Source organism: Oncorhynchus clarkii, chromosome 22, assembly GCF_045791955.1.
Source record: "Oncorhynchus clarkii lewisi isolate Uvic-CL-2024 chromosome 22, UVic_Ocla_1.0, whole genome shotgun sequence".
Lineage (NCBI taxonomy): Eukaryota > Metazoa > Chordata > Actinopteri > Salmoniformes > Salmonidae > Oncorhynchus > Oncorhynchus clarkii.
In genome coordinates, this window is record NC_092168.1 from 28041965 (window position 1) to 28069481 (window position 27517).

A 27517-nucleotide genomic window follows, 5' to 3' on the forward strand; every position below is an offset into this window, starting at 1 on the left:
AGTTTACATACACTAAGTTGACTGTGTCTTTAAACAGCTTGGAAAATTCCAGAAAATGATGTCATGGCTTTAGAAGCTTCTGATAGGCTAATTGACATAATTTGAGTCAGTTGGAGGTGTACCTGTGGATGTATTTCAAGGCCTACCTTCAAACTCAGTGCCTCTTTGCTTGACATCATGGGAAAATCAAAAGAAACGCTTGAAAAAAAATCTGGTTCATCCTTGGGAGCAATTTCCAAATTCCTGAAGGTACCACGTTCATCTGTACAAACAATAGTACGCAAGTATAAACAACATGGGACCACGCAGCCGTCATACCGCTCAGGAAGGAGACGAGTTCTGTCTCCTAGAGATGAATGTACTTTGGTGCGAAAAGTGCAACTCAATCCCAGAACAACAGCAAATGACCTTGTGAAGATGCTGGAGGAAACGGGCACAAAAGTATCAATATCCACAGGAAAACAAGTCTTATATCGACATAACTTGAAAGGCCGCTCATCAAGGAAGAAGCAACTGCTCCAAAACCGCCATGAACAAGCCAGACTATGGTTTGCAACTGCACATGGGGACAAAGATCATACTTTTTGGAGAAATATCCTCTGGTCTGATGAAACAAAAATAGAACTGTTTGGCCATAATGACCATCATTATGTTTGGGGGGAAAAGGGGAGGCTTGCAAGCCGAAGAACACCATCCTAACTGTGAGGCACAGGGGGTGGCAGCATCATGTTGTGGGGGTGCTTTGCTGCAGGAGGGATTGGTGCACTTCACAAAATAGATGGCATCATGAGGTAGGAAAATTGTGGATATATTGAAGCAACATCTCAAGACATCATTCAGGAAGTTAAAGCTTGGTCGCAAATGGGTCTCCCAAATGGACCATGACCCCAAGCATTCTTCCAAAATTGTGGCTAAATTGCTTAAGGACAACAAAGTCAAGATATTGGAGTGGCCATCACAAAGCCCTGACCTCAATCCTATAGAACATTTGTGGGCAGAACTGAAAAGGCGTGTGCGAGCAAGGAAGTCTACAAACCTGACTCAGTTACACCAGCTCTGTCAGGAGGAATGGGCCAAAATTCACCCAACTTATTGTGGGAATCTTGTGGAAGGCTACCTGAAACGGTTGACCCAAGTTAAACAATTTAAAGGCAATGCTACCAAATACTAATTGAGTGTATGTAAACTTCTGACCCACTGGGAATGTCATGAAAGATATAAAAGCTGAAATAAATCATTCTCTCAACTATTATTCTGACATTTCAGATTCTTAAAATAATAGTGGTGATCCTAAAAGACCTTAGACAGGGAATTTTTACTAGGATTAAATGTCATGAATTGTGAATAACTGAGTTTAAATGTATTTGGCTAAGGTGTATGTAAACTTCCGACTTCAACTGTAACAGAAGCTATGGGTTTATATGTTATAGCACATGATAAATACAGTGCAAATAATAGTTATTGCAAAATACATGATCATGATTAACACAGTGCAACGTCACAATGTCCACAGGACTCTGCTTTTAATCACAGGCTTCTTTAAACTGCTAAGTGCATGTTAAGCATTTTAATGCTTCCATGAACAAAATATTTCAGAGTGCTGTTTGTACTAGCTGTGGACATAGGGAAACTAGGACTAGTTATGCAGTTCCTGCAGAATCTGATAGGTCCACACACATCAGCAAGATCAAAAGGCCATATGTGCAAAAGAAAAGAGTAGAGAGTAAAATATTCAGAGTAAAGAGTAAAATATTCAGAGTAGGTTGTAGTCAGACCTTAACCCCATACCTTTAAAGTGAAGAGTTTGGGGTTTTGTAGTAGCCTGGCTGACACGACTCACATGGTACACAGCGAGGGAGAGCTGTGAAACAATGGCCTGGACAAGAGTCCGTTCTTGGTGCAATATTCACACAAAAGTTGCTTGAGCTTTGTTTGGTTCTCTCTTTTTTCCCCAGGGGGTTTGACCTGTCCTTTGGATTTAAAAATCCAACAGTTGTGTTGGTAGGGGGCGGTGCTCGGGGGCTGTGTGTGGCTGTCCATGTGGGTATTTTAGTGAGAAAGACACATAGGAGAACCAATCTGTTAAAAATCCCCCTTCATTATCCACACTTTGTGCCTACAACATCAAGACTTCGAGTTTGGTGTCAGCCAGGCTAGTTTGTAGGGTTGTTTTGGTCATTGTGGGTTGTTTTCGGTAGGTTTGAGGTAGCTGTTTTGGGTAGCTGTCCATTGTGGGGTAGTTGTGTTGTTTTGGGTGGTAATTGTGGGGTTGTTTTGGGCATTGCGGGTAGTTATGGGTTGTTTTTGGTTGGTTTGAGGTAGCTGTTTTGGGTAGTCGTTCATTGTGGGGTAGTTTGGGTTATTTTGGGGGTAGTTGTGTTGTTTTGGGTATCTAGTGTTGTTTTGAGCATTGTGGATGTTTGTGGGTTGCTTTGCTTTGGATAATTAGAAGATTGTCCCCTGAGAGTTTGAAATTGTATACAGTGAGCTATACCAATATCAACATTCTGGCTGTACCCAATATTATTTAGCTCTATTTTCAATGGTACTGATACAAGATCATTTTCATAACATTAATGAATTCAGATGCCATTTAAACTGTTCATTTCCATCAGATGGAGACATAGAATGTGACATGCATTTTTGTCTTACCATAATATTTATTTAGAAAGCAGCATAAGGATGAGGGTGTTCAAATATAGACCTGAACATCTTTTTATTCACTATTCTATTGAAATGCAACAAGACACACAGAGAACACTTAGAAGGTGTTTTGACATAAATTGTAATTTTTCTCAAGTCTGTCATTTCACTGTGTGGGCTACCTCTCTGAAGGTGTTAAAAAGGTTGCAGAATATTTTTTGATGTAAGATGAGCAATACAGTGAAATATTCAAATGGGGGGTTGATTACAACTTAAATCTATGCAGGTTATTCATCTTGGTTGAAAGAGGTTTATGTGTGGTAGATGGATGAACATGTAGATTATGATAAACTTTTTACCAGTGGAGGAAGTCCAGCACACATCTATCCTACACAGCACAGGCATTGTATGTATTCAGGAAGAACTAGTTATCACGTCACCAATAATTATGTACGAATTGATGACATTTTCAAAAATAAATATGTTAACCCTACCATGAAGTGTCAAATATTTATCTTACAGAAGGAAACAATGAGATAGAACAATCAGAAGTACAACATACAACAGATGAAATCAAATGACAACAGATGATGTTGTGGGCTCAGATTTGAAGGACACGCACACACCATTTAGACATAACTGGTAGTTTTTTATCTGTCACATAGTGGCTGCATATTTTTTCATAACTGACATATCTCTTTAAAGTCATTTACATCATAATTTGAAGCTATAAAATCACATGTAAAACAATATATTTTCTATGATAGGCTAGTGGGGCAAGGAATTACATTTCATGAGAGCAACGTCACTTTTTTTAATAGGTATAATTTGTGTCCTATGTTATGACAACCATAACATTATGAACAGAATAGGTCCTCTAGGGGTTATGATAAGTTAAAGGTAATAACATAGATCTCTGGTAATATGTCATTTATAACACATATAAATAGGCATAATGGGGGTTTATTTTAGAAGTGAAAATGACCACCTTTATCAATATTGTTTAAAAAAACATTACAGAAAGTCTCACTTCAGTGCAAATCTTTCAATAAGCCATTTTGACAAAAGGATTCAAATGATTTTCTGACTTTTTTGGTGCGCTCTCCTGGTGGTAGGAATCATCTATAAACGTTAAGGTATCACAACATATGACGTTTGCAAGTGTCTTGGCTTGTAAAAATTAAGACCTTATGTTCAATATTTTATTGCTATGTTTTTTTTTATTACATATCCTCCATAGAGCGACGCGCTGTCCTGAAACTCCCTGCAAAAAGTCTCCACTATCAAATTGGCCAGAGTACCCCTAATCCCATAATTCAGCGCATGGCGCGTCATTGAAGAGAGACAATGATGGCGGCGGTTGGTGCACCAGAAGTGATTTCACAGCTGGAAAGCGCTGCCAAAGTTTTAATGGTGAGAAATATAATATTTTTTTTGTTAAAGTTTTTTGGTATGTGTTTAGTTCTTGGTTTTATTGAGGGTTATGTGACTGCGAGCGATCTATCGGGCACAGTTATTTATCGGAAAGGATACTGATGCGTGGCGCAGTGTTGTCTCCATCCTGCAAAAATCTAGCATAGCCATCATCCCCAAAAGCCGCTAGCTATGTGTGACAGTGTCTGTTGTGACGATGTTTCCTAAACACTTCACTAGTAGAACACTCATGTTTACAGGGAACCACACACTTGTTTAGCTAGTTAGTTTGATTCAATACTCAAGTTGTATTTCTTCAACGCTAGACAGTTCGGTGAACATCCCCATTGCAGCCCGCGTCGTTAGACATGCTGTTGATTCACCATGTTCCACCTAACGTTAGCTAGCTAGCTATTGACTTTACCGTCTATTTGTCACCAATGTTATGCAACAGTCAAGGAGGACACTGTCTCAATTCCCTGAATATATCACAAAGCACAGCTTTTAGTAAAGGAAAAGTGATATATTGGAAACAATTAGCTTAACCATCGGGAAGGGTTGGCTTGCTAGTACAGTAGTTGGCTAAAAGTTATCGATCACACACTTGATTAAGCACCATGCTTGGTGATTGAAGTACTCTTGGGAGCTCGTGCCAGTTACTTCGAATAACCTTCTTCATGTTTGAGTTTATTCTATCCATACTATTGTTTTAGCCACATAATTATGTAACTGTGTTGAATAAGAGGTTAGCTAGTTAACAGATTCTGGTCCAATAGTTTCTAAACGTGTATGTTCAGGGGAAGGGGTGGGCATGGGAAGGAAGCCCCTGTCGTGCCTGTGGTCAGGAGAGATAAAAATTGTATTTCTCGCCTCATTCCTGGCCACCAGAGTCAGATCTTATTTTACTGCAATTAGACCTGGATTGGGATTTTTCTGCCGAGCCCCATTCTGGCCACACTCCTTGGTTTACCGCGTATGTGTGTGTTTAGTTGTGTATATTTTGGGGGTCTTTTAAGGTGTGTGTGTGTGTGTGACTTTACATAGTTGAGATATGGTGTAATTGACTGTACACAAATGGTATGTGCGTTTAGGCACCACCGTCCATGGTCAATACAGAACAGAGGCAGCACGCAGAACACATATTCCTCTCCTTCCGGAAGTCTAAATCACCCTTCGCTGTCTGCAAGCACATATTAGGTAAGTGTCCCTCTAACAAAAAAGCTTCAAAACACTTCTCAATAATGTTTGTTTGTGTGTGTTAGGCCTAAATCAAATCAAATGTTATTGGTCACATACACATGGTTAGCAGATGTTAATGCGAGTGTAGCGAAATGCTTGTGCTTCTAGTTCGAACAGAGCAGTAATATCTAACAAGTAATCTAACAAATTCATAACAACTACCTAATACACACAAATGTGAAGGGATGGAATAAGAATATGTACATATAAAGATGAGCGATAGACAAGCGGCGTAGGCAAGATGCAATAGATGGTATAAAATACAGTATATACATATGAGATGAGTAATGTAAGATATGTAAACATTATTAAAGTGGCATTTTTTTAAGTGACTAGTGATCCATTTATTAAAGTGGCTTATGATTTGATCTATATGTAGGAAGCAGCCTCTCTGTGTTAGTGATGGCTATTTAACAGTCTGAAGGCCTTGAGATAGAAGCTGTTTTTCAGTCTCTCGGTCCCAGCTTTGATGCACCTGTACTGACCTCGTCTCCTGGATGGCAGCTGGGTGAACAGGCATTGGCTCGGGAGGTTGTTGTCCTTGATGATCTTTTTGGCCTTCCTGTGACATCGGGTGCTGTAGGTCTCCTGGAGGGCAGGTAGTTTGCCCCTGGTGATGCGTTGTGCAGACCGCACCACCCTCTGGAGAGCCTTGCGGTTGAGGGCGGTGCAGTTGCCATATCAGGCGGTGATACAGCCCGACAGGATGCTCTCAGAGGTCGGCCGATTAATCAGAATGGCCGATTTAATTAGGGCAGATTTCAAGTTTTCATAACAATCGGTAATCTGCATTTTTGGACACCGATTATGGGCGATTACATTGCACTCCACGAGTAGACTGCGTGGCAGGCTGACTACCTGTTGAGATATGGTGTAATTGACTGTACACAAATGGTATGTGTTAGGTAAGGTGCTAGCTAGCATTAAACTTATCTTCTAAAAAAACATCAATCTTAACATAATCACTAGTTAACTACACATGGTTGAGAATATTACTAGTTTTTCTAGCTTGTCCTGCGTTGCATATAATCGACGCGGTGCCTGTTAATTTATCATTGAATCACAGCCTACTTCGCCAAACGGGTGATGATTTAACAAGCGCATTCGCGATAAAAGCACTGCCGTTGCACCAATGTGTACCTAACTATAAACATCAATGCCTTTCTTAAATTCAATACACAAGTACAGTGCCATGCGAAAGTATTCGGCCCCCTTGAACTTTGCGACCTTTTGCCACATTTCAGGCTTCAAACATAAAGATATAAAACTGTATTTTTTTGTGAAGAATCAACAACAAGTGGGACACAATCATGAAGTGGAACGACATTTATTGGATATTTCAAACTTTTTTAACAAATCAAAAACTGAAAAATTGAGCGTGCAAAATTATTCAGCCCCTTTACTTTTAGTGCAGCAAACTCTCCAGAAATTCAGTGAGGATCTCTGAATGATCCAATGTTGACCTAAATGACTAATGATGATAAATACAATCCACCTGTGTGTAATCAAGTCTCCGTATAAATGCACCTGCACTGTGATAGTCTCAGAGGTCCGTTAAAAGCGCAGAGAGCATCATGAAGAACCGAGATACTGTTGTGAAGAAGTTTAAAGCCGGATTTGGATACAAAAAGATTTCCCAAGCTTTAAGCATCCCAAGGAGCACTGTGCAAGCGATAATATTGAAATGGAAGGAGTATCAGACCACTGCAAATCTACCAAGACCTGGCCGTCCCTCTAAACTTTCAGCTCATACAAGGAGAAGACTGATCAGAGATGCAGCCAAGAGGTCCATGATCACTCTGGATGAACTGCAGAGATCTACAGCTGAGGTGGGAGACTCTGTCCATAGGACAACAATCAGTCGTATATTGCACAAATCTGGCCTTTATGGAAGAGTGGCAAGAAGAAAGCCATTTCTTAAAGATATCCATAAAAGTGTTGTTTAAAGTTTGCCACAAGCCACCTGGGAGACACACCAAACATGTGGAAGAAGGTGCTCTGGTCAGATGAAACCAAAATTGAACTTTTTGGCAACAATGCAAAACGTTATGTTTGGCGTAAAAGCAACACAGCTCATCACCCTGAACACACCATCCCCACTGTCAAACATGGTGGTGGCAGCATCATGGTTTGGGCCTGCTTTTCTTCAGCAGGGACAGGGAAGATGGTTAAAATTGATGGGAAGATGGATGGAGCCAAATACAGGACCATTCTGGAAGAAAACCTGATGGAGTCTGCAAAAGACCTGAGACTGGGACGGAGATTTGTCTTCCAACAAGACAATGATCCAAAACATAAAGCAAAATCTACAATGGAATGGTTCAAAAATAAACATATCCAAGTGTTAGAATGGCCAAGTCAAAGTCCAGACCTGAATCCAATCGAGAATCTGTGGAAAGAACTGAAAACTGCTGTTCACAAATGCTCTCTATCCAACCTCACTGAGCTCGAGCTGTTTTGCAAGGAGGAATGGGAAAAAATTTCAGTCTCTCGATGTGCAAAACTGATAGAGACATACCCCAAGCGACTTACAGCTGTAATCGCAGCAAAAGGTGGCGCTACAAAGTATTAACTTAAGGGGGCTGAATAATTTTGCACGCCCAATTTTTCAGTTTTTGATTTGTTAAAAAAGTTTGAAATATCCAATAAATGTCGTTCCACTTCATGATTGTGTCCCACTTGTTGTTGATTCTTCACAAAAAAATACAGTTTTATATCTTTATGTTTGAAGCCTGAAATGTGGCAAAAGGTCGCAAAGTTCAAGGGGGCCGAATACTTTTGCAAGGCACTGTATATATTTTTTAACCTGCATATTTAGTTAATATTGCCTGCTAACATGAATTTATTTTAATTAGGGAAATTGTGTCACTTCTCTTGCGTTTTGTGCAACAGAGTCAGGCTATATGCAGCAGTTTGGGACGCCTGGCTCGTTGCGAGCCAGGCGGTCCAAAGACAGCCAACTTCGCCAAACGGGGGATGATTTAACAAAAGCACATTTGCGAAACAAGCACAATCGTTGCACGAATGTACCTTCAATAAACATCAATGCCTTTCTTAAAATCAATACACAGAAGTATAATTTTTTAAACCTGCATATTTAGTTAAAATAAATTCATGTTAGCAGGCAATATTAACTATGGAAATTGTGTCACTTCTCTTGCATTCATTGCACGCAGAGTCAGGGTATATGCAACAGTTTGGGCTGTCTGGCTCAACTAATTTGCCAGAATTGTACGTAATTATGACATAACATTGAAGGTTGTGCAATGTAACTGGAATATTTAGACTTATGGATGCCCCCCCTTAGATATAATACGGAACGGTTCCGTATTTCACTGAAAGAATAAACGTTTTGTTTTTTAAATTATTGTTGCCCATATTAATGACCTAAGGCTCGTATTTCTGTGTGCTATTATGTTATAATTAAGTCTATGATTTGATAGAGCAGTCTGACTGAGCGGTGGTAGGCAGCAGCAGGCTCGTAAGCATTCATTCAAACAGCACTTTACTGCGTTTGCCAGCAGATCTTTGCTGTGCTTTAAGCATTGCACTGTATATGACTTCAAGCCTATCAACTCCCGAGATTAGGCTGGCAATACTAAAGTACCTATTAGAACATCCAATAGTCAAAGGTATATTAAATACAAATGGTATAGAGAGAAATAGCCCTATAATAACTACAACCTAAAACTTCTTACCTGGGACTATTGAAGACTCATGTTGAAAGGAACCACCAGCTTTCATATGTTCTCATGTTCTGAGCAAAGAACTTAAACGTTAGCTTTCTTACATGGCACGTTTCCACTTTTACTTTCTTCTCTAACACTTTGTTTTTGTATTATTTAAACCAAATTGAACATGTTTTATTATTTATTTGAGACTAAAATGATTTTATTGATGTATTATATTAAAATATAAGTGTTCATTGTTCATTCAGTATTGTTGTAATTGTCATTATTACACATATATATATATATATACAGTGCCTTGCGAAAGTATTCGGCCCCCTTGAACTTTGCGACCTTTTGCCACATTTCAGGCTTCAAACATAAAGATATAAAACTGTATTTTTTTGTGAAGAATCAACAACAAGTGGGACACAATCATGAAGTGGAACGACATTTATTGGATATTTCAAACTTTTTTAACAAAACAAAAACTGAAAAATTGGGCGTGCAAAATTATTCAGCCCCTTTACTTTCAGTGCAGCAAACTCTCTCCAGAAGTTCAGTGAGGATCTCTGAATGATCCAATGTTGACCTAAATGACTAATGATGATAAATACAATCCACCTGTGTGTAATCAAGTCTCCGTATAAATGCACCTGCACTGTGATAGTCTCAGAGGTCCGTTAAAAGCGCAGAGAGCATCATGAAGAACAAGGAACACACCAGGCAGGTCCGAGATACTGTTGTAAAGAAGTGTAAAGCCGGATTTGGATACAAAAAGATTTCCCAAGCTTTAAACATCCCAAGGAGCACTGTGCAAGCGATAATATTGAAAAGGAAGGAGTATCAGACCACTGCAAATCTACCAAGACCTGGCCGTCCCTCTAAACTTTCAGCTCATACAAGGAGAAGACTGATCAGAGATGCAGCCAAGAGGCCCATGATCACTCTGGATGAACTGCAGAGATCTACAGCTGAGGTGGAAGACTCTGTCCATAGGACAACAATCAGTCGTATATTGCACAAATCTGGCCTTTATGGAAGAGTGGCAAGAAGAAAGCCATTTCTTAAAGATATCCATAAAAAGTGTTGTTTAAAGTTTGCCACAAGCCACCTGGGAGACACACCAAACATGTGGAAGAAGGTGCTCTGGTCAGATGAAACCAAAATTGAACTTTTTGGAGTCTGCAAAAGACCTGAGACTGGGACGGAGATTTGTCTTCCAACAAGACAATGATCCAAAACATAAAGCAAAATCTACAATGGAATGGTTCAAAAATAAACATATCCAGGTGTTAGAATGGTCAAGTCAAAGTCCAGACCTGAATCCAATCGAGAATCTGTGGAAAGAACTGAAAACTGCTGTTCACAAATGCTCTCCATCCAACCTCACTGAGAACGAGCTGTTTTGCAAGGAGGAATGGGGAAAAATGTCAGTCTCTCGATGTGCAAAACTGATAGAGACATACCCCAAGCGACTTACAGCTGTAATCGCAGCAAAAGGTGGCGCTACAAAGTATATATGAATAATTTTGCACGCCCAATTTTTCAGTTTTTGTTTTGTTAAAAAAGTTTGAAATATCCAATAAATGTCGTTCCACTTCATGATTGTGTCCCACTTGTTGTTGATTCTTCACAAAAAAATACAGTTTTATATCTTTATGTTTGAAGCCTGAAATGTGGCAAAAGGTCACAAAGGGGAAGGGGGCCGAATACTTTCGCAAGGCACTGTATATACACATACATACATATAGTGGGGCAAAAAAGTATTTAGTCAGCCACCAATTGTGCAAGTTCTCCCACTTAAAAAGATGAGAGGCCTGTAATTTTCATCATAGGTACACTTCAACTATGACAGACAAAATGAGAGAAATAAATCCAGAAAATCACATTGTAGGATTTTTAATTCATTAATTTGCAAATTATGTTGGAAAATAAGTATTTGGTCAATAACAAAATTTTATCTCAATACTTTGTTATATACCCTTTGTTGTTAATGACAGAGGTCAAATGTTTTCTGTAAGTCTTCACAAGGTTTTCACACACTATTGCTGGTATTTTGGCCCATTCCTCCATGCAGATCTCCTCTAGAGCAGTGATGTTTTGGGGCTGTTGCTGGGCAACACAGACTTTCAACTCCCTCCAAAGATTTTCTATGGGATTGAGATCTGGAGACTGGCTAGGCCACTCCAGGACCTTGAAATGCTTCTTACGAAGCCACTCCTTCGTTGCCTGGGCGGTGTGTTTGGGATCATTGTCATGCTGAAAGACCCAGCCACGTTTCATCTTCAATGTCCTTGCTGATGGAAGGAGGTTTTCACTCAAAATCTCACGATACATGGCCCCATTCATTCTTTCCTTTACATGGATCAGTCGTCCTGGTCCCTTTGCAGAAAAACAGCCCCAAAGCATGTTGTTTCCACCCCCATGCTTCACAGTAGGTATGGTGTTCTTTGGATGCAACTCAGCATTCTTTGTCCTCCAAACACAACGAGTTGAGTTTTTACCAAAAAGTTATATTTTGGTTTCATCTGACCAAATGACATTCTCCCAATCTTCTTCTGGATCATCCAAATGCTCTCTAGAAAACTTCAAACGGGCCTGGACATGTACTGGCTTAAGCAGAGGGACACGTCTGGCACTGCAGGATTTGAGTCCCTGGCGGCGTAGTGTGTTACTGATGGTAGGCTTTGTTACTTTGGTCCCAGCTCTATGCATGTCATTCACTAGGTCCCCCCGTGTGGTTCTGGGATTTTTGCTCACCGTTCTTGTGATCATTTTGACCCCACGAGGTGAGATCTTGCGTGGAGCCCCAGATCGAGGGAGATTATCAGTGGTCTTGTATGTCTTCCATTTCCTAATAATTGCTCCCACAGTTGATTTCTTCAAACCAAGCTGCTTACCTATTGCAGATTCAGTCTTCCCAGCCTGGTGCAGGTCTACAATTTTGTTTCTGGTGTCCTTTGACAGCTCTTTGGTCTTGGCCATAGTGGAGTTTGGAGTGTGACTGTTTGAGGTTGTGGACAGGTGTCTTTTATACTGATAACAAGTTCAAACAGGTGCCATTAATACAGGTAACGAGTGGAGGACAGAGGAGCCTCTTAAAGAAGAAGTTACAGGTCTGTGAGAGCCAGAAATCTTGCTTGTTTGTAGGTGACCAAATACTTATTTTCCACCATAGTTTGCAAATAAATTCATTAAAAATCCCTACAATGTGATTTTCTGGATTTTTTTCTCTCATTTTGTCTGTCATAGTTGAAGTGTACCTATGATGAAAATTACAGGCCTCTCTCTTTTTAAGTGGGAGAACTTGCACAATTGGTGGCTGACTAAATACTTTTTTGCCCCACTGTATATACACTGCTCAAAAAATAAAGGGAACACTAAAATAACACATCCTAGTTCTGAATGAATGAAATATTCTTATTAAATACTTTTTTCTTTACATAGTTGAATGTGCTGACAACATAATCACACACAAATTATCAATGGAAATCAAATGTATCAACCCAGGAAGGTCTGGATTTGGAGTCACACTCAAAATTAAAGTGGAAAACCACATTACAGGCTGATCTAACTTTGATGTAATGTCCTTAAAACAAGTCTAAATGAGGTTCAGTAGTGTGTGTGGCCTCCACGTGCCTGTATGACCTCCCTACAACGCCTGGGCATGCTCCTGATGAGGTGGCGGATGGTCTCCTGAGGTATCTCCTCCCAGACCTGGACTAAAGCATCCGCCAACTCCTGGGCAGTCTGTGGTGCAGTCTGTGGAACGGGCGGGCCAGTCCATAGCATCAATGCCTTCCTCTTGCAGGAACTGCTGACACACTCCAGCCACATGAGGTCTAGCATTGTCTTGCATTAGGAGGAACCCAGGGCCAACCACACCAGCATATGGTCTCACAAGGGGTCTGAGGATCTCATCTCGGTACCCAATGGCAGTCAGGCTACCTCTGGCGAGCACACGGAGGGCTGTGCGGCCCCCCCCTAAAGAAATGCCACCCCACACCATGACTGACCCACCGCCAATCCGTTCATGCTGGAGGATGTTGTAGGCAGCAGAACGTTCTCCACGGCGTCTCCAGACTCTGTCACGTGCTCAGTGTGAACCTGCTTTCATCTGTGAAGAGCACAGGGCAGGGCGCCAGTGGCGAATTTGCCAATCTTGGTGTTCTCTGGCAAATGCCAAACATCCTGCACGTGTTGGGCTGTAAGCACAACCCCCACCTGTGGACGTCGGGCCCTCATACCACCCTCATGGAGTCTGTTTCTGACCGTTTGAGCAGACACATGCACATTTGTGGCCTGCTGGAGGTCATTTTGCAGGGCTCTGTCAGTGCTCCTCCTGCTCTTCCTTGCACAAAGGCGGAGGTAGCGGTCCTGCTGCTGGGTTGTTGCCCTCCTACGGCCTCCTCCACGTCTCCTGATGTACTGGCCTGTCTCCTGGTAGCGCCTCCATGCTCTGGACACTACGCTGACAGACACAGCAAACCTTCTTGCCACAGCTCGCATTGATGTGCCATCCTGGATGAGCTGCACTACCTGAGCCACTTGTGTGGGTTGTAGACTCCGTCTCATGCTACCACTAGAGTGAAGGCACCGCCAGCATTCAAAAGTGACCAAAACATCAGCCAGGAAGCATAGGAACTGAGAAGTGGTCTGTGGTCCCCACATGCAGAACCACTCCTTTATTGGGGGTGTCTTGCTAAATGCCTATAATTTCCACCTGTTGTCTATTCCATTTGCACAACAGCATGTGAAATTTATTGTCAATCAGTGTTGCTTCCTAAGTGGACAGTTTGATTTCACAGAAGTGTGATTGACTTGGAGTTACATTGTGTTGTTTAAGTGTTCCCTTTATTTTTTTGAGCAGTGTGTGTGTGTGTGTATGTATATATATATATATATATATATATCGTCTGATTAATCGGTATCGGCTTTTTTTGGTCCTCCAATAATCAGTATCGGCGTTGAAAAATCATAATCGGTCGACCTCTACTTTCAATTGTGCATCTGTAAAAGTTTGTGTGGGTGATATATGATACTGTATGTGTGCAGGTGTGCCCACAGCAGTGTTTCCTTTAGCCAGCATTTGGCCGATTGAAAAAAAAAATAAATGAGAGAAAAGCTGATTTAATTCAAATTGGCGCCAACCAATTGTCTGGGAGAAGAAAAAAATCCCATTGTGAAATAATGCGTTTTAGCCTATTAATTGATTGAAATACACTATATATACTCAAAAGTATGTGGAAACACATTAGTGGATGCGGCTATTTCAGCCACACCCTGACCGGTGTATAAAATCGAGCACACTGCCATGCAATCTCCATAGGAAAACATTGGCAGTAGAATGGCCTTACTGAAGAGCTCAGTGACTTTCAATGTGCCATTGTTATAGGATGCCACCTTTCCAACAAGTCAGTTTGTAAAATGTATGCCCTTTAAGTGCTGTTATTGTGAGGTGGAAATATCTAGGAGTAACAACGTCTCAGCCGCAAAGTGGTAGGCCACACAACCTCACAAAACAGGACACCAAGTGCTGAAGAGCGTAGCAAGTAAAAACTGCCTGTCCTCGTTTGCAACACTCACTACGGAGTTTCAAACGGCCTCTGGAAGCAACGTCAGCACAATAACTGTTTGTCGGGAGCTTCCTGAAATGGGTTTCCATAATCGTAAACAGCCGCACATCAAGCCTAAGATCGCCATGTGCAATGAATGCTAAGCGTCGACTGGACTGGAGTGGTGTGAAGCTCTCCGCCGATGTACTCTGGAGCAGTGGAAATGCGTTCTCTGGAGTGATGAACCACACTTCACCATCTGGCAAGTCCGACAGACAAATCTGAGTGTGGTGGATGCCAGGAGAACGCTACCTACCCCAAAGCATAGTGCCAACTGGAAAGTTTGGTGGAGGAAGAATAATGTTCTGGGTTTGGGCTAGGCCCCTGAGTTCCAGTGAAGGGAAATTCTAACGCTACTCTGTGATTAATGTGCATCTGTCACCCTCCACAGAGACCAGTAAGGTGGACTATGTGCTGTTCCAGGCAGCCACGGCCGTCATGGAGGCGGTGGTACGGGAGTGGATCCTGCTGGAGAAGGCCAGCATCGAGTCGCTCCGGACATTCCTCCTCACCTACGTTTTACAGAGACCCAAGTAGGCGTGTGTGTAGCGGCAGCATGAATTAGATTCTCAAGGATCTATCAATCTCACTTCACGTAGGCCTCTAATGCAGTTTAAAAATAAGTCTCTCCTCTCTCCCCCCCAGTCTACAGAAGTATGTCCGGGAGCAGATCCTGCTGGCTGTAGCGGTCATAGTGAAGAGAGGCTCTTTGGACAAGTCCATTAACTGTAAAGGTATCTTCCACGAAGTCAGCCAGCTTATCAGCAGCGGCAACCCCACAGTGGTAAGAAACACCAGTCTAATTCTTACACTTATCACAGACACGAGACACATGTATAAGGCAGTGTTTACACAGGCAGCCCAATTCTTATATTTTTCTCACTAAATGTTATTTTAACCAATTACATCCTATCTTTTCATGTAATATATTTTTCAGAGCTGATCTTATTGGTCAAAATAATTGGGCTTCCCGGGTAAACGCAGCCTACTTGACTCCGCAGCCCAATTCTGATATTTTTTCAGATCAACAAGTCCACTCTGAAAAAGATCTGATGTTTTATTTTATTTTATTTTTTATTTATTTCACCTTTATTTAACCAGGTAGGCAAGTTGAGAACAAGTTCTCATTTACAATTGCGACCTGGCCAAGATAAAGCAAAGCAGTTCGACACATACAACGACACAGAGTTACACATGGAGTAAAACAAACATACAGTCAATAATACAGTATAAACAAGTCTATATACGATGTGAGCAAATGAGGTGAGATAAGGGAGGTAAAGGCAAAGTAGATACAATATAGCAAGTAAAACACTGGAATGGTAGATTTGCAATGGGAGAATGTGCAAAGTAGAAATAAAAATAATGGGGGTGCAAAGGAGCAAAATAAATAAATAAATTAAATACAGTAGGGAAAGAGGTAGTTGTTTGTGCTAAATTATAGGTGGGCTATGTACAGGTGCAGTAATCTGTGAGCTGCTCTGACAGTTGGTGCTTAAAGCTAGTGAGGGAGATAAGTGTTTCCAGTTTCAGAGATTTTTGTAGTTCGTTCCAGTCATTGGCAGCAGAGAACTGGAAGGAGAGGCGGCCAAAGAAAGAATTGGTTTTGGGGGTGACTAGAGAGATATACCTGCTGGAGCGTGTGCTACAGGTGGGAGATGCAATGGTGACCAGCGAGCTGAGATAAGGGGGGACTTTACCTAGCAGGGTCTTGTAGATGACATGGAGCCAGTGGGTTTGGCGACGAGTATGAAGCGAGGGCCAGCCAACGAGAGCGTACAGGTCGCAATGGTGGGTAGTATATGGGGCTTTGGTGACAAAACGGATTGCACTGTGATAGACTGCATCCAATTTGTTGAGTAGGGTATCGGAGGCTATTTTGTAAATGACATCGCCAAAGTCGAGGATTGGTAGGATGGTCAGTTTTACAAGGGTATGTTTGGCAGCATGAGTGAAGGATGCTTTGTTGCGAAATAGGAAGCCAATTCTAGATTGAACTTTGGATTGGAGATGTTTGATATGGGTCTGGAAGGAGAGTTTACAGTCTAACCAGACACCTAAGTATTTGTAGTTGTCCACGTATTCTAAGTCGGAGCCGTCCAGAGTAGTAATGTTGGACAGGCGGGTAGGTACAGGAAGCGATCGGTTGAAGAGCATGCATTTAGTTTTACTTGTATTTAAGAGCAATTGGAGGCCACGGAAGGAGAGTTGTATGGCATTGAAGCTTGCCTGGAGGGTTGTTAACACAGTGTCCAAAGAAGGGATGTGATTGGGCAAATGATACATTCATGGAAAAAACATCAGAATGTCATAATTAACAAAGATGTGAAAGGAGTACACTCGTTAGTGATATGGGAAAAGAGCTCCACAAGTCCACTCCTTCAAATCCCACAGTGATAGATGTTCACTCTGCTTCTGGCTTTAAAACCAGTTAAATGTAATTGAAAATGTATGTAATCTACATTATCCCCAAAAGTAATTATTTATCACGAGAGGGCCATAAACAATAACTAATGCTGCATACTCCAAAAAAAGGTTAAAATATCACCTTTCTGGTAAAAATAGCTATATATTGCTGAGGAGTAGTCACTTTTGAGGACACAAGCTCAAGTACACAGTACAAATATTTTATGATGTACAGTGCCTTCGGAAAGCATTTACACCTTGACCTTTTCCACATTTTGCTACGTTACAGCCTTATTCTACAGTTGATTCCGTTGTTTTTTTTTGCTCATCAATCTACACACAATGCCCCATAATGACAAAGCAAAAACAGGTTTTTAGATTTTTTTTTGCAAATGTAATTAAAAATAAAACACATAAGTATTCATAAGTAAACAAACATAAGTATTCAGACTATTTTCTCAGTACTTTGTTGAAGCGCCTTTGGCAGCGATTACAGCAATGAGTATTCTTGGTTATGACGCTGCAAGCTTGGCACACCTGTATTTGGGGAGTTTCTCCCATTCTTCCCTACAGATCCTCTCAAGCTCTGTTAGGTTGGATGGGGAGCGTCACTGCACAGCTATTTTCAGGTCTCTCCAGGGCTATTTGATCAGGTTCAAGTCTGGGCTCTGGCTGGGCCACTCAAGGATATTCAGAGACTTGTTCCGAAGTCACTCCTGCATTGTTTTGGCTGTGTGGTTAGTCATTGACCTGTTAGAAGGTGAACTTTTACCCCAGTCTGAGATCCTGAGCGCTCTGGAGCAGGTTTTCATCAAGGTTCTCTCTGTACTTTGCTCTGTTCTTCTTTCCCTCGATCCTGACTAGTCTCCTCTCCCAGTCCCTGCCGCTGAAAAACATCCCCATAGCATGATGCTGCCACCACGCTTCACCATAGGGATGGTGCCAGGTTTCCTCCAGATGTGACGTTTGATATTCAGGCAAAATACTTCAGTCTTGGTTTCACCAGACCAGAGAATCATGTTTGAGTCCTTTAGGTGCCTTTTGGCAAACTCCAAGCAGACTGTCATATTCCTTTACTGAGGAGTTGCTTCCGTCTGGCCACGCTACCATAAAGGCCTGATTGGTGGAGTGCTGCAGAGATGGTTGTTCTTCTGGAAGGTTCTCCCATCTCCACAGTAGAACTCTGAGGTTCTGTCAGAGTGTCCATCGGGTTCTTGGTCACCTCCCTGACCAATGCACTTCTCTCTCGATTGTTCAGTTTGGATGTGCGGCCAGCTCTAGGAAGAGTCTTGGTGGTTCCAAACTTCTTCCATTTAAGAATGATTGAGGCCACTGTGTTCTTGGGGACCTTCAATGCTGCAGATATTTTTTACTACTTTTCCACAGATCTGTGCCTCGACACAATCCTGACTCAGGTCTCTACAGAAAATTCCTTTGACCTCATGGCTTGGTATTTGCTCTGACATGCACTGTCAACTGTGGGACCTTATATAGACAGGTATGTGCATTTTCAAATCATGTCCAATCAATTGAATTGACCACAGGTGGACTCCCAAGTTGTAGAAACATCTCAAGGATGATCAATGGAAATAGGATGCACCTGAGCTCAATTTCAAGTCTCATAGCAAAGGTTCTGAATACTTATGTAAATAAGGTGTTTTTTAAATTTATTTTGAATGTCTTAAAACCTTTTTTCACTTTGTCATTATGGGTTATTGTGTGTAGATTGAGGATTTTATTTTATCCTTTTAGAATGAGGCTAAAAGAGGCTAGAATGAAAAGTCAAGGGGTCTGAGTACTTTCCGAACTGTATTTACTATTCAACACAGCTGTATGAATAAGGCTTGAAATTAATGATATGCTTTCTAAAAATACTATAATCAAATTATAAAACGACTAACTATAAGATTTCACCTTCCTTATAACTGTAAAATACATATTTGTATGTTTAGTGTTAAAATGCACATTTTCTTAAGGTCTTTCTTGATCAAAACGTCTGCCCCCATTTCTGTGAATGTCTCACAGAACTCTAGCGTGTCTTCCTGAACTTGTTAGGAACTAGCCTTTCATCTTATATTAATCTTGCCCATTTATGACAGTGTTTTTGTTTAAAATCTATGAATGATTTATAGCTAGTAATCTAAAATATCTCTGAATGTGCCACAGTGACGAATCCACTCCTGCTGCATTATGATGTAAGGATTCCAGGCAAATGTTGTTAGGGGCTGTGACGTAGGATTCAGCCAGGAGTTGGACAGTCGGAAGAGCGAATTAAATGGTAGGAGGGACATCCCAGCTTAAAGTGATGTCAGAGTTATAAGCTAAAATGTTGGTCGGAGCCGGTACCAGAACCACGCAGGTCCCCAAAACAGAGGAGTTAAATGCCCATGCGGTACCCACCGTTCCTTTGAGATTTCTGGCCTCACCAACCTGATATGAGCTCTTCCAGTAGTATAACTGTCTCCACTAGATGGCAATCATTCTTCAGGAGGCCAGGTAGGTTTTCATGGCTTGGGTCTATTTAGATCTGTCCTCTTTAGTAAGCCGGCTGCTGTCCTCTGTCAGCTACCCTCAATGTGACAAATGACGTCAGACGGTGTGTGTGACCTCAGACCTGTGTGTGTGCCCCTGCAGCAGACACTGGCCTGCTCCATCCTGACGGCCCTCATCAGTGAGTTCTCCAGCTCCAGTAAGACCAGTAATATCGGCCTCAACATGGAGTTCCACGGCAGCTGCAAACGCATCTTTCAGGTCAGACTTCCGTTCCTCCCGCTCCTTTTTCCTCCTGCTCCTTTTCCTCCCGCTCCTTTTCCTCCCGCTCCTTTTCCTCCCGCTCCTTTTCCTCCCGCTCCTTTTCCTCCCGCTCCTTTTCCTCCCGCTCCTTTTTCCTCCTGCTCCTTTTCCTCCCGCTCCTTTTCCTCCCGCTCCTTTTCCTCCCGCTCCTTTTCCCTCCCGCTCCTTTTCCTCCCGCTCCTTTTCCTCCCGCTCCTTTTCCTCCCGCTCCTTTTCCTCCCGCTCCTTTTTCCTCCCGCTCCTTTTTCCTCCCGCTCCTTTTTCCTCCCGCTCCTTTTTCCTCCCGCTCCTTTTCCTCCCGCTCCTTTTTCCTCCCGCTCCTTTTTCCTCCCGCTCCTTTTTCTCCCGCTCCTTTTTCCTCCTGCTCCTTTTTCCTCCTGCTCCTTTTTTCCTCCTGCTCCTTTTTCCTCCCGCTCCTTTTTCCTCCTTTCTCCTCTGTTCATCTAACTGAATTCTATGCTCTCTCTGGCTTGGTAATAGTGTGTGTTTTGTGTTGACACCTTTTGTGCATGTGTTTTTGTTCTGATGTGTGTTCACGTTCAGGAGGACAACCTGCGTCAGATCTTCGTAATGACCATGGAGGTGCTGCAGGAGTTCAGTCGCAGAGAGAACCTCAACGCTCAGATGTCCTCTGTGTTCCAGAGATACCTGGCCCTGGCCAATCAGGTTCTTAGCTGGAACTTCCTGCCGCCCAATCATATCCTTTCTTGCGTCCGCAGTATTTCCCCATTGGTGGGTTAGGACCCACTAGTGGGTAGCAGTTTATTCTCTTTGGGTCATGGAAGAATTGAATTAAATATTGTTTTTGAAAATGCAGTGCATTCCGAAAGTATTCAGACCTCTTGACTATTTCCCCATTTTCCTACGTTACAGCCTTTTTCTAAAATGGATACAATTGTTTTTTTCCTCATCAATCTACACACAATACCCCATAATGAAAAAGCAGAAACAGATTGTTTGACATTTTTGCAAATGTATATAAAAAATGAAATCACATTTACTTAAGTATTTAGACCCGTTACTCAGTACTTTGTTGAAGCACCTTTGGCAGCGATTACAGCCTCAAGTCTTCTTGGATATGATGCTACAAGCTTGGCACACTTGTATTTGGTGAGTTTCTCCCATTATTCTCTGCAGATCCTCTCAAGCTCTGTCAGGTTGGATGGGGAGCGTCGCTGCACAGATATTTTTAGGTCTGCAGGGATGTTCGATCAGGTTCAAGTCCGGGCTCTGGCTGGGCCACTCAAGGACATTCAGAGACTTGTCCCGAACGCATTCCGACATTGTCTTGACTGTGTGCTTAGGGTCATTGTCCTGTTGGAAGGTGAACCTTCACCCCAGCCTGAGGTCCTGAGTGCTCTGGAGCAGGTTTTCATCAAGGATCTCTGACTTTGCTCCATTCATCTTTGCCTCAATCCTGACTAGTCTCTCAGTCCCTGCCGCTGAAAAACATCCCCATAGCATGATGATGCCACCACCGTGCTCCACCATAGAGATGGTGCCAGGTTTTCTCCAGATGTGACACTTGGCATTCAGGCCAAAGAGTTTAATCTTGGTTTCATCAGACCAGAGAATCATGTTTCTCATAATCAGATTCCTTTGTGTGCCTTTTGGCAAACTCCAAACAGACTGTCATATTCCTTTACTGAGGAGTTGCTTCCGTCTGGCCGCTCTACCATAAAGGCCTGATTGGTGGAGTGCTGCAGAGATGGTTGTTCTTCTGTAAGGTTATCCCATCTCCACAGTAGAACTCTGGAGCTCTGTCAGTGACCATTGGATTCTTGGTCACCTCCCTGACCAAGGCCTTCTCCCATAATTGCTCAGTTTGGCCGGGGTGGGCAGCTCTAGGAAGTCTTGGAGTTTCCAAACTTCCATTTAAGAATGATGGAGGCCACAATGTTCTTGGGAACCTTCAATGCTGCAGAAATGTTTTGGTACCCTTCCCCAGATCTGTGCCTTGACACAATGCTATCTGAGCTCTATGGCCAACTCCTTGAACCTCATGGCTTGGTTTTTGCTCTGACATGCACTGTGAACTGTAGTTCCTTATATAGACTGGTGTGTGCCTTGTCTAAACCTGTTTTCGCTTTATGGGGTATTGTGTGTAGATTGAGGGAATGTTTTTTTATTTAATCCATTTTAGAATAAGGCTGTAACATAACAACATGTAGAATAAGTCAAGGGGTCTGAATACTTTCCGAATGCACTGTAATTTTAGGGATGGTAAAACATTTTCCGCGTGGTCTTAAATGACTAAAAGCAGATATAAAGTATTTAGAAAAGATAATGGCGCCCCATGGAAAATGTGTAGAATTGCAGAAACTAGCTTTAAAACAGTAAAATATTGTCTCTGCGGCTGAAAGGGGGGCCTTTAAAACCGCACCATTGGCCACCCTAACTTTACCACCACTGCTGAAAAATCCTAGAGGAAACACTGTAGACTGGTTTGATCATAAACCTTGGTCTTGTATGTTAGGTGCGTCATGAAAATGTGGCTGTCTTGGGTACAGTGCAAAAGGTTTGGGGTGTGGCATATGGTCGTACCACTTATGTTTTCATTTGTTACTCTCATTTGGCTGCGTTTGTGCTCATTTGGCTGCGTTTGTGTGGGTGCGCACACGTGTGTCATTGGCCTGTTGAGCTCATTGGAGCGTTAATCCTACTCAGACTAGCAGCCTCTCTCTCCCGCCTCTGTGTTTAAAGGGATCTGAGGTGGCGTCGCTGCAAACCAGGGTTATGTATCACTTTCAAAGAGGCCATGTGTGTCTGTGCCCATACCAGATAGCAGCCTGATAACCAGGCCTCTTTAATGGGGGACAGGCGAGGGGGTGGATTGCCGCCAGCCTCTTTAAACCCCACAGCTTGTTGAGTGTCCGTCTGGAATGCCAGACATGGTCCTGTGTGTGGATGTGTGTTAGGGTTTCCGTTTGGAAAATATGTCTCTGTACAATGTGACCGGGAAGATTTTAATTTACCAGACATTTGAGAAATTTACAAGACATTTATCTGTCTATATATATATTTTTAACTGGGCAAGTCAGTAAAGAACAAATTATTTTCTACAATGATGGCCAATTGTGCCGCCCTATGGGACTCCCAATGCCGGATGTCAAACAGCCTGGATTCGAACCAGAGACATGCTTTATGGGGTATTGTGATGCCTCTTGCAATGAGATGCAGTGCCTTAGGCCGCTGCGCCACTCGGGAGCCCATATGCATTCATATCCGTGAGTAGAAAGAGAGTGAGAAAGAAACCTCCGACCTGGCGCAGCTAGTGCCATCAATAAACGAGGGATATTGGCCAAATGAGCTAAATGTATGTGTCCTCAAAACAGCCATATAACAAATTACATAAACACTATTCCTTGTGTTTCGATATGTAGTATTTGCTCAAGGGCACATTGACATATTATTCACCTAGTCATTTCAGGGATTCAAACCAACAATCTTTCAGTTACTGGCCCAACGCTCTTAACCTGTAGACTACCTGCCAGCCAGTAGCATATGTAAAACTTTATAACCAATAGTTTTTTACTTTCCTAAAACAATAATTTTCCACCTCACATTCTTCCTTACCTCAAGTTCAACTGTCAGTAGCTAAAGCTTAATAATAGCTACACCACATCAAAGGTTTCTAAACTTTGTTAGGGTAATATCAAAAGTAAATCAAGCCTTTGTTTATAGGGAAATACGAGCAGGCTATTACACTCAACAAAAATATAAACGCAAAATGTAAAGTGTTGGTTCCATGTTTCATGAGCTGAAATAGAAGATCCCAGAAATTATCCATATGCACAAAAAGCTTATTTCTCTCACATTTTGTGCACTACTTTGTGTACAACCCTGTTGGTGAGCATTTATAATTTTCCAAGATAATTCATCCACCTGACAGGTGTGGCATATCAAGAAACTGATTAAATGTCATTATGACTACACAGGTGTACCTTGTGCTGGGGACAATAGAAGGCTACTCTAAAATGTGCAGTCTTGTCAGACAACACAATGCCACAGATGTGTCACGTTTTGAGGGAGTGTGCAATTGTCATGCTGACTGCAGGTATGTCCACCAGAGCTGTTGCCAGAGAATTGAATGTCATTTCTCTACTATAAGACATTGGAGGTCAATGTCATTTTAGAGAATTTGGCAGTACGTCCAACCGGCCTTACAACCGCAGACCATGTGTAACCACGCCAGCCCAGGACCTCCACATCTGGCTTTTTCACCTGTGGGATTGTCTAAGAATAGCCACCTGGACAGCTAATGAAACTGTGGGTTTGCACAACCAAAGAATTTCTGGACAAACTGTCAGAAGCCGTCTCAGGGAAGCACATCTGCGTGCTCGTTGTCCTCACCAGGGTTTTGACCTGACTGCAGTTCGGCGTCGTAACCAACTTCAGTGGGCAAATGCTCCCCTTTTATGGCACCGGCACGCTGTAAAAGTGTGCTCTTGGCAGATGAGTTTTGGTTTCAACGGTACCTGGCAGATGGCACTAAGCGTGTATGGTGTCGTGTGGGCGAGCAATTTCCTTATGTCAAGATTGTGAACAGAGTTCCCCGTGGTGGTAGGGTTATGGTATGTGCAGGCATAAGCTACGGACAATGAACACAATTGCATTTTATCAATGGCAATTTGAATGCACAGAGATAACGTGATGAGATCCTGAGAGCCATCGTCGTGCCATTCATCCAAAGTTCATGTCGCAAGGATCTGTACACAATACCTGGAAGCTGAACTCACCAGCCATGTCACCCATTGAACATGTTTGGGATGCTCTGGATCGATGTGTACGACAGCGTATTCCAGTTCCCGCCAATATCCAGCAACTTCGCTCAGCCATTGAAGAAGAGTGGGACAAATTTCCACAGGCCACAATCAACAGCCTGTGAAGGAGATGTGTCGCGCTGCATGAGGCAAATGGTGGTCACCTTTTTTTTAAGGTATCTGTGACTAACAGATGCATATCTGTATTCCCGGTCATGTGAAATCCATAGATTAGGGCCTAATGAATTCATTTCAATTGACTGATTTCCTTATATGAACATTAACTCTGTAAAATCTTTGAAAAGTTTTGAATAGTCTATATTGCAGCAATTACCAACAAAGACTACTACCTAACATACCCAACAAATGATAGCAATAGGCTAATGATATTTATTTTAAGGCAGGCCTGCTTATAACCCATCTTAAACCTAATACAGAGCAGACAATTATTAGGCTGTTGATTTGGCTATTAGCCTATTATACTGCAGGCAACGGCGCTCCTACTGACTCCAACAGTTGAACTTGAGGTGAGGAAGAATGTTTTAGGCCTACCATAGTTACTCCTATAATCTAACAATATAATGCTTATCTTTAGAAAAAATATTGGTATAGAAAAGGAATGAATTAGCCTCTTTCTGTACGTCTATCTGTGTCGGCAGACGCAGTAGCCTGTCTGACAAGGGTAAAGAAATGCATGTCGTTGTTGTAGCATGCCACTGGCATCTCTCTCGCTCTCTCTCTCTCTCTCTGGGGCTAGGCCTAAGCTTCTCTTTCTTTTTATATATTTAAAATCGTACATTGCACGCCTGTGCATGCAATACCGATGCATTTAGTGCTCAAATCTCTGACAACTGAACTGTGAGATGGACAATTATTGTTTTAAGAACGGAAAACCTATACAACAGTAGGCTATGAACTTTTACACAAGTGGCCTTGCGGTAAGAGCGTTGGGCCAGTAACCGAAAGGTTGCTGGTTCGAATCCCCGAGTTGACTAGGTGAAACATTTCTGTTCCCTTGATCAAGGCACTTAACCCTAATTGCTCCTGTAAGTCTCTGCCTAAGATGTCTGCTAAATGAAACTCAAGGAATTGTGTTTTTGTAATTGTGGCTCATTTGGCCAACATCCCTTGTCTATTGATGGCTCTGGCTGCGTGGGTGGACATGCAATGCATTTGAATGACCGATACATTTCTCAAATGTCCGATAAATTAAAATCTTCCCGGTCACTTGTCCGGCGCCACATTTTCCTCACGGAAACCCTGGTGTGTGTGTGCTGTCTGGATGCTTGTTTGATCGGAGAACAGATTTATGAAGACTTCTGGGAAGGTAAAGCGGTGTGGCCTTCTGTCCATGTGTATCAGACATGTCTCTCTGTCTGAATTTGAGTGTGTGTGTCCGTGACTGTGTGTGTATCAGGGGGCCACTCCTTAATTGCATGCCTGGCAGCTGTAGCCTGTTAGGCCCCCCCCCCCCCCCTCCTTTTTAAAGACTCTTTTTAAAACACCACAGTGGCTCCATCCTTCACAAACCAACCGTGTGGCATGTGTTTCATCTGTCTGCGCCACACTCCCCCCTCTGGGCCCAGCATGTGGCCCCTGCGTTAGTAAGACAGCGCGTCTCTCCACGCTGATGTTAACCCCAGAGTCGGGATGGAGATGTGGTCAAGCTCAAGGCTGGTCAGGTGCTCTGAATGGCTACTGTGGATGACACAACCCCTATGTTCTGCCCCTTGCCTTGAGCCACTGGGGACCTTGACATAAACACACACTAAACAGGGAATACGGCTGTCTTGGGGATGGCTGTCCCAACTCATGCACAGGTGAGGGGGAATCGGGTAATATTTGGGGAGACCGCTTCTACCGTATGCTACTCCAAATATTGCGATATCCGATATAATCGTTTTGGCCCATTTGTATGCTTATTTCCAATATTATAATCACATTCTCATAAATAAATTGTCTAGTGAAAAAAAATGAGCTTAGTTTATGGCTGACCCTGTAAAACAACACATTTCACTGCACCTATACGGTGTATGTGACAATAAAACATCTTTATTTTATACATTTCTATTCATTTAGAGACCAGGGACCGGCTAGGGGTCCGCAGAGGTACTGCAAGTGGTCCCGCGGCCAGTTTTCTTTTTATGTATCTCTCTCACACACACACAGTTTGGACTCACCTACTCATTCAAAGATTTCTTTATTTTAATTATTTTTTACATTGTTGAATAATAGTGAAGACATCAAAACTACAAGCAGCGCACACAAATTGCATTGGAGTAAAACCAATCAATGTTTTGTGTGATAATGTAGGCTAATCTTTATAGTTGCTGCCATATCGTAGCCACTAGCCAGAGTTACTGAAAGGAATGTAATTCCCCACTTGAATTTTGCATTGGGGCAAAAAACTATCTGCGTTTTAACCACCTTAAGATGATGCAAGTAACACACGAGTAGGCTACCTAGCTGTGTACCCAGACCGGTAAACAGTCTGACAATGGGCAAGTTTGTTTTGCATCGCCCAGCACCCGATTATTCCTCATGCTGCCATATCGTAGCGAGAGTTGATGAAAAAAGAACTAGCCAATGTTTGTAATGATGAGCAAGTAATTGGTATGTTGACTCCCTGTGTGTTTTGCTTTGCCTAAATATACTTTTACAACAGACAACAGTTTGTCTGAACATGTCGATCGTGTCTTTTGTGTAGTGTACAACATGAATAAATAACATGAAATCACGCTTGAGGCATAGTTGGAACATGTCGATCGTGTCTTTAGTGTACAACATTACGTTTCCCCCTCCCATGTGAATGAAGAGGCAGTGGCGCGGTGGGAACACTTGAGTATAAACTACGTAGGGAGCGGAGTGGGCAGCAGCTACACTTTATTTGTTATTCCTGTACATGCGCAGAAATATCTATTAATAGCTGCGGCAATTTGGGTTCCAGAAAATCCGGGCCGCAGCCGCACGCAAT

General features: G+C 42.4%; 1 protein-coding gene across 1 annotated transcript in view; it reads left to right on the forward strand.

The window, feature by feature from the left end:
- Positions 1–3966: 3966 nt before the first annotated feature.
- Positions 3967–27517, forward strand: part of LOC139380727 (exportin-4) — a 57790-nt gene continuing 34239 nt past the window's right edge. The window contains exons 1-6 of the mRNA XM_071123702.1: positions 3967–4056; positions 5148–5253; positions 14973–15114; positions 15227–15365; positions 19622–19738; positions 20324–20477. Of these exons, the coding sequence (XP_070979803.1) occupies positions 3991–4056; positions 5148–5253; positions 14973–15114; positions 15227–15365; positions 19622–19738; positions 20324–20477 (724 nt within the window). The 5' untranslated portion in view covers positions 3967–3990. The remainder of the gene's footprint in view (positions 4057–5147; positions 5254–14972; positions 15115–15226; positions 15366–19621; positions 19739–20323; positions 20478–27517) is intronic.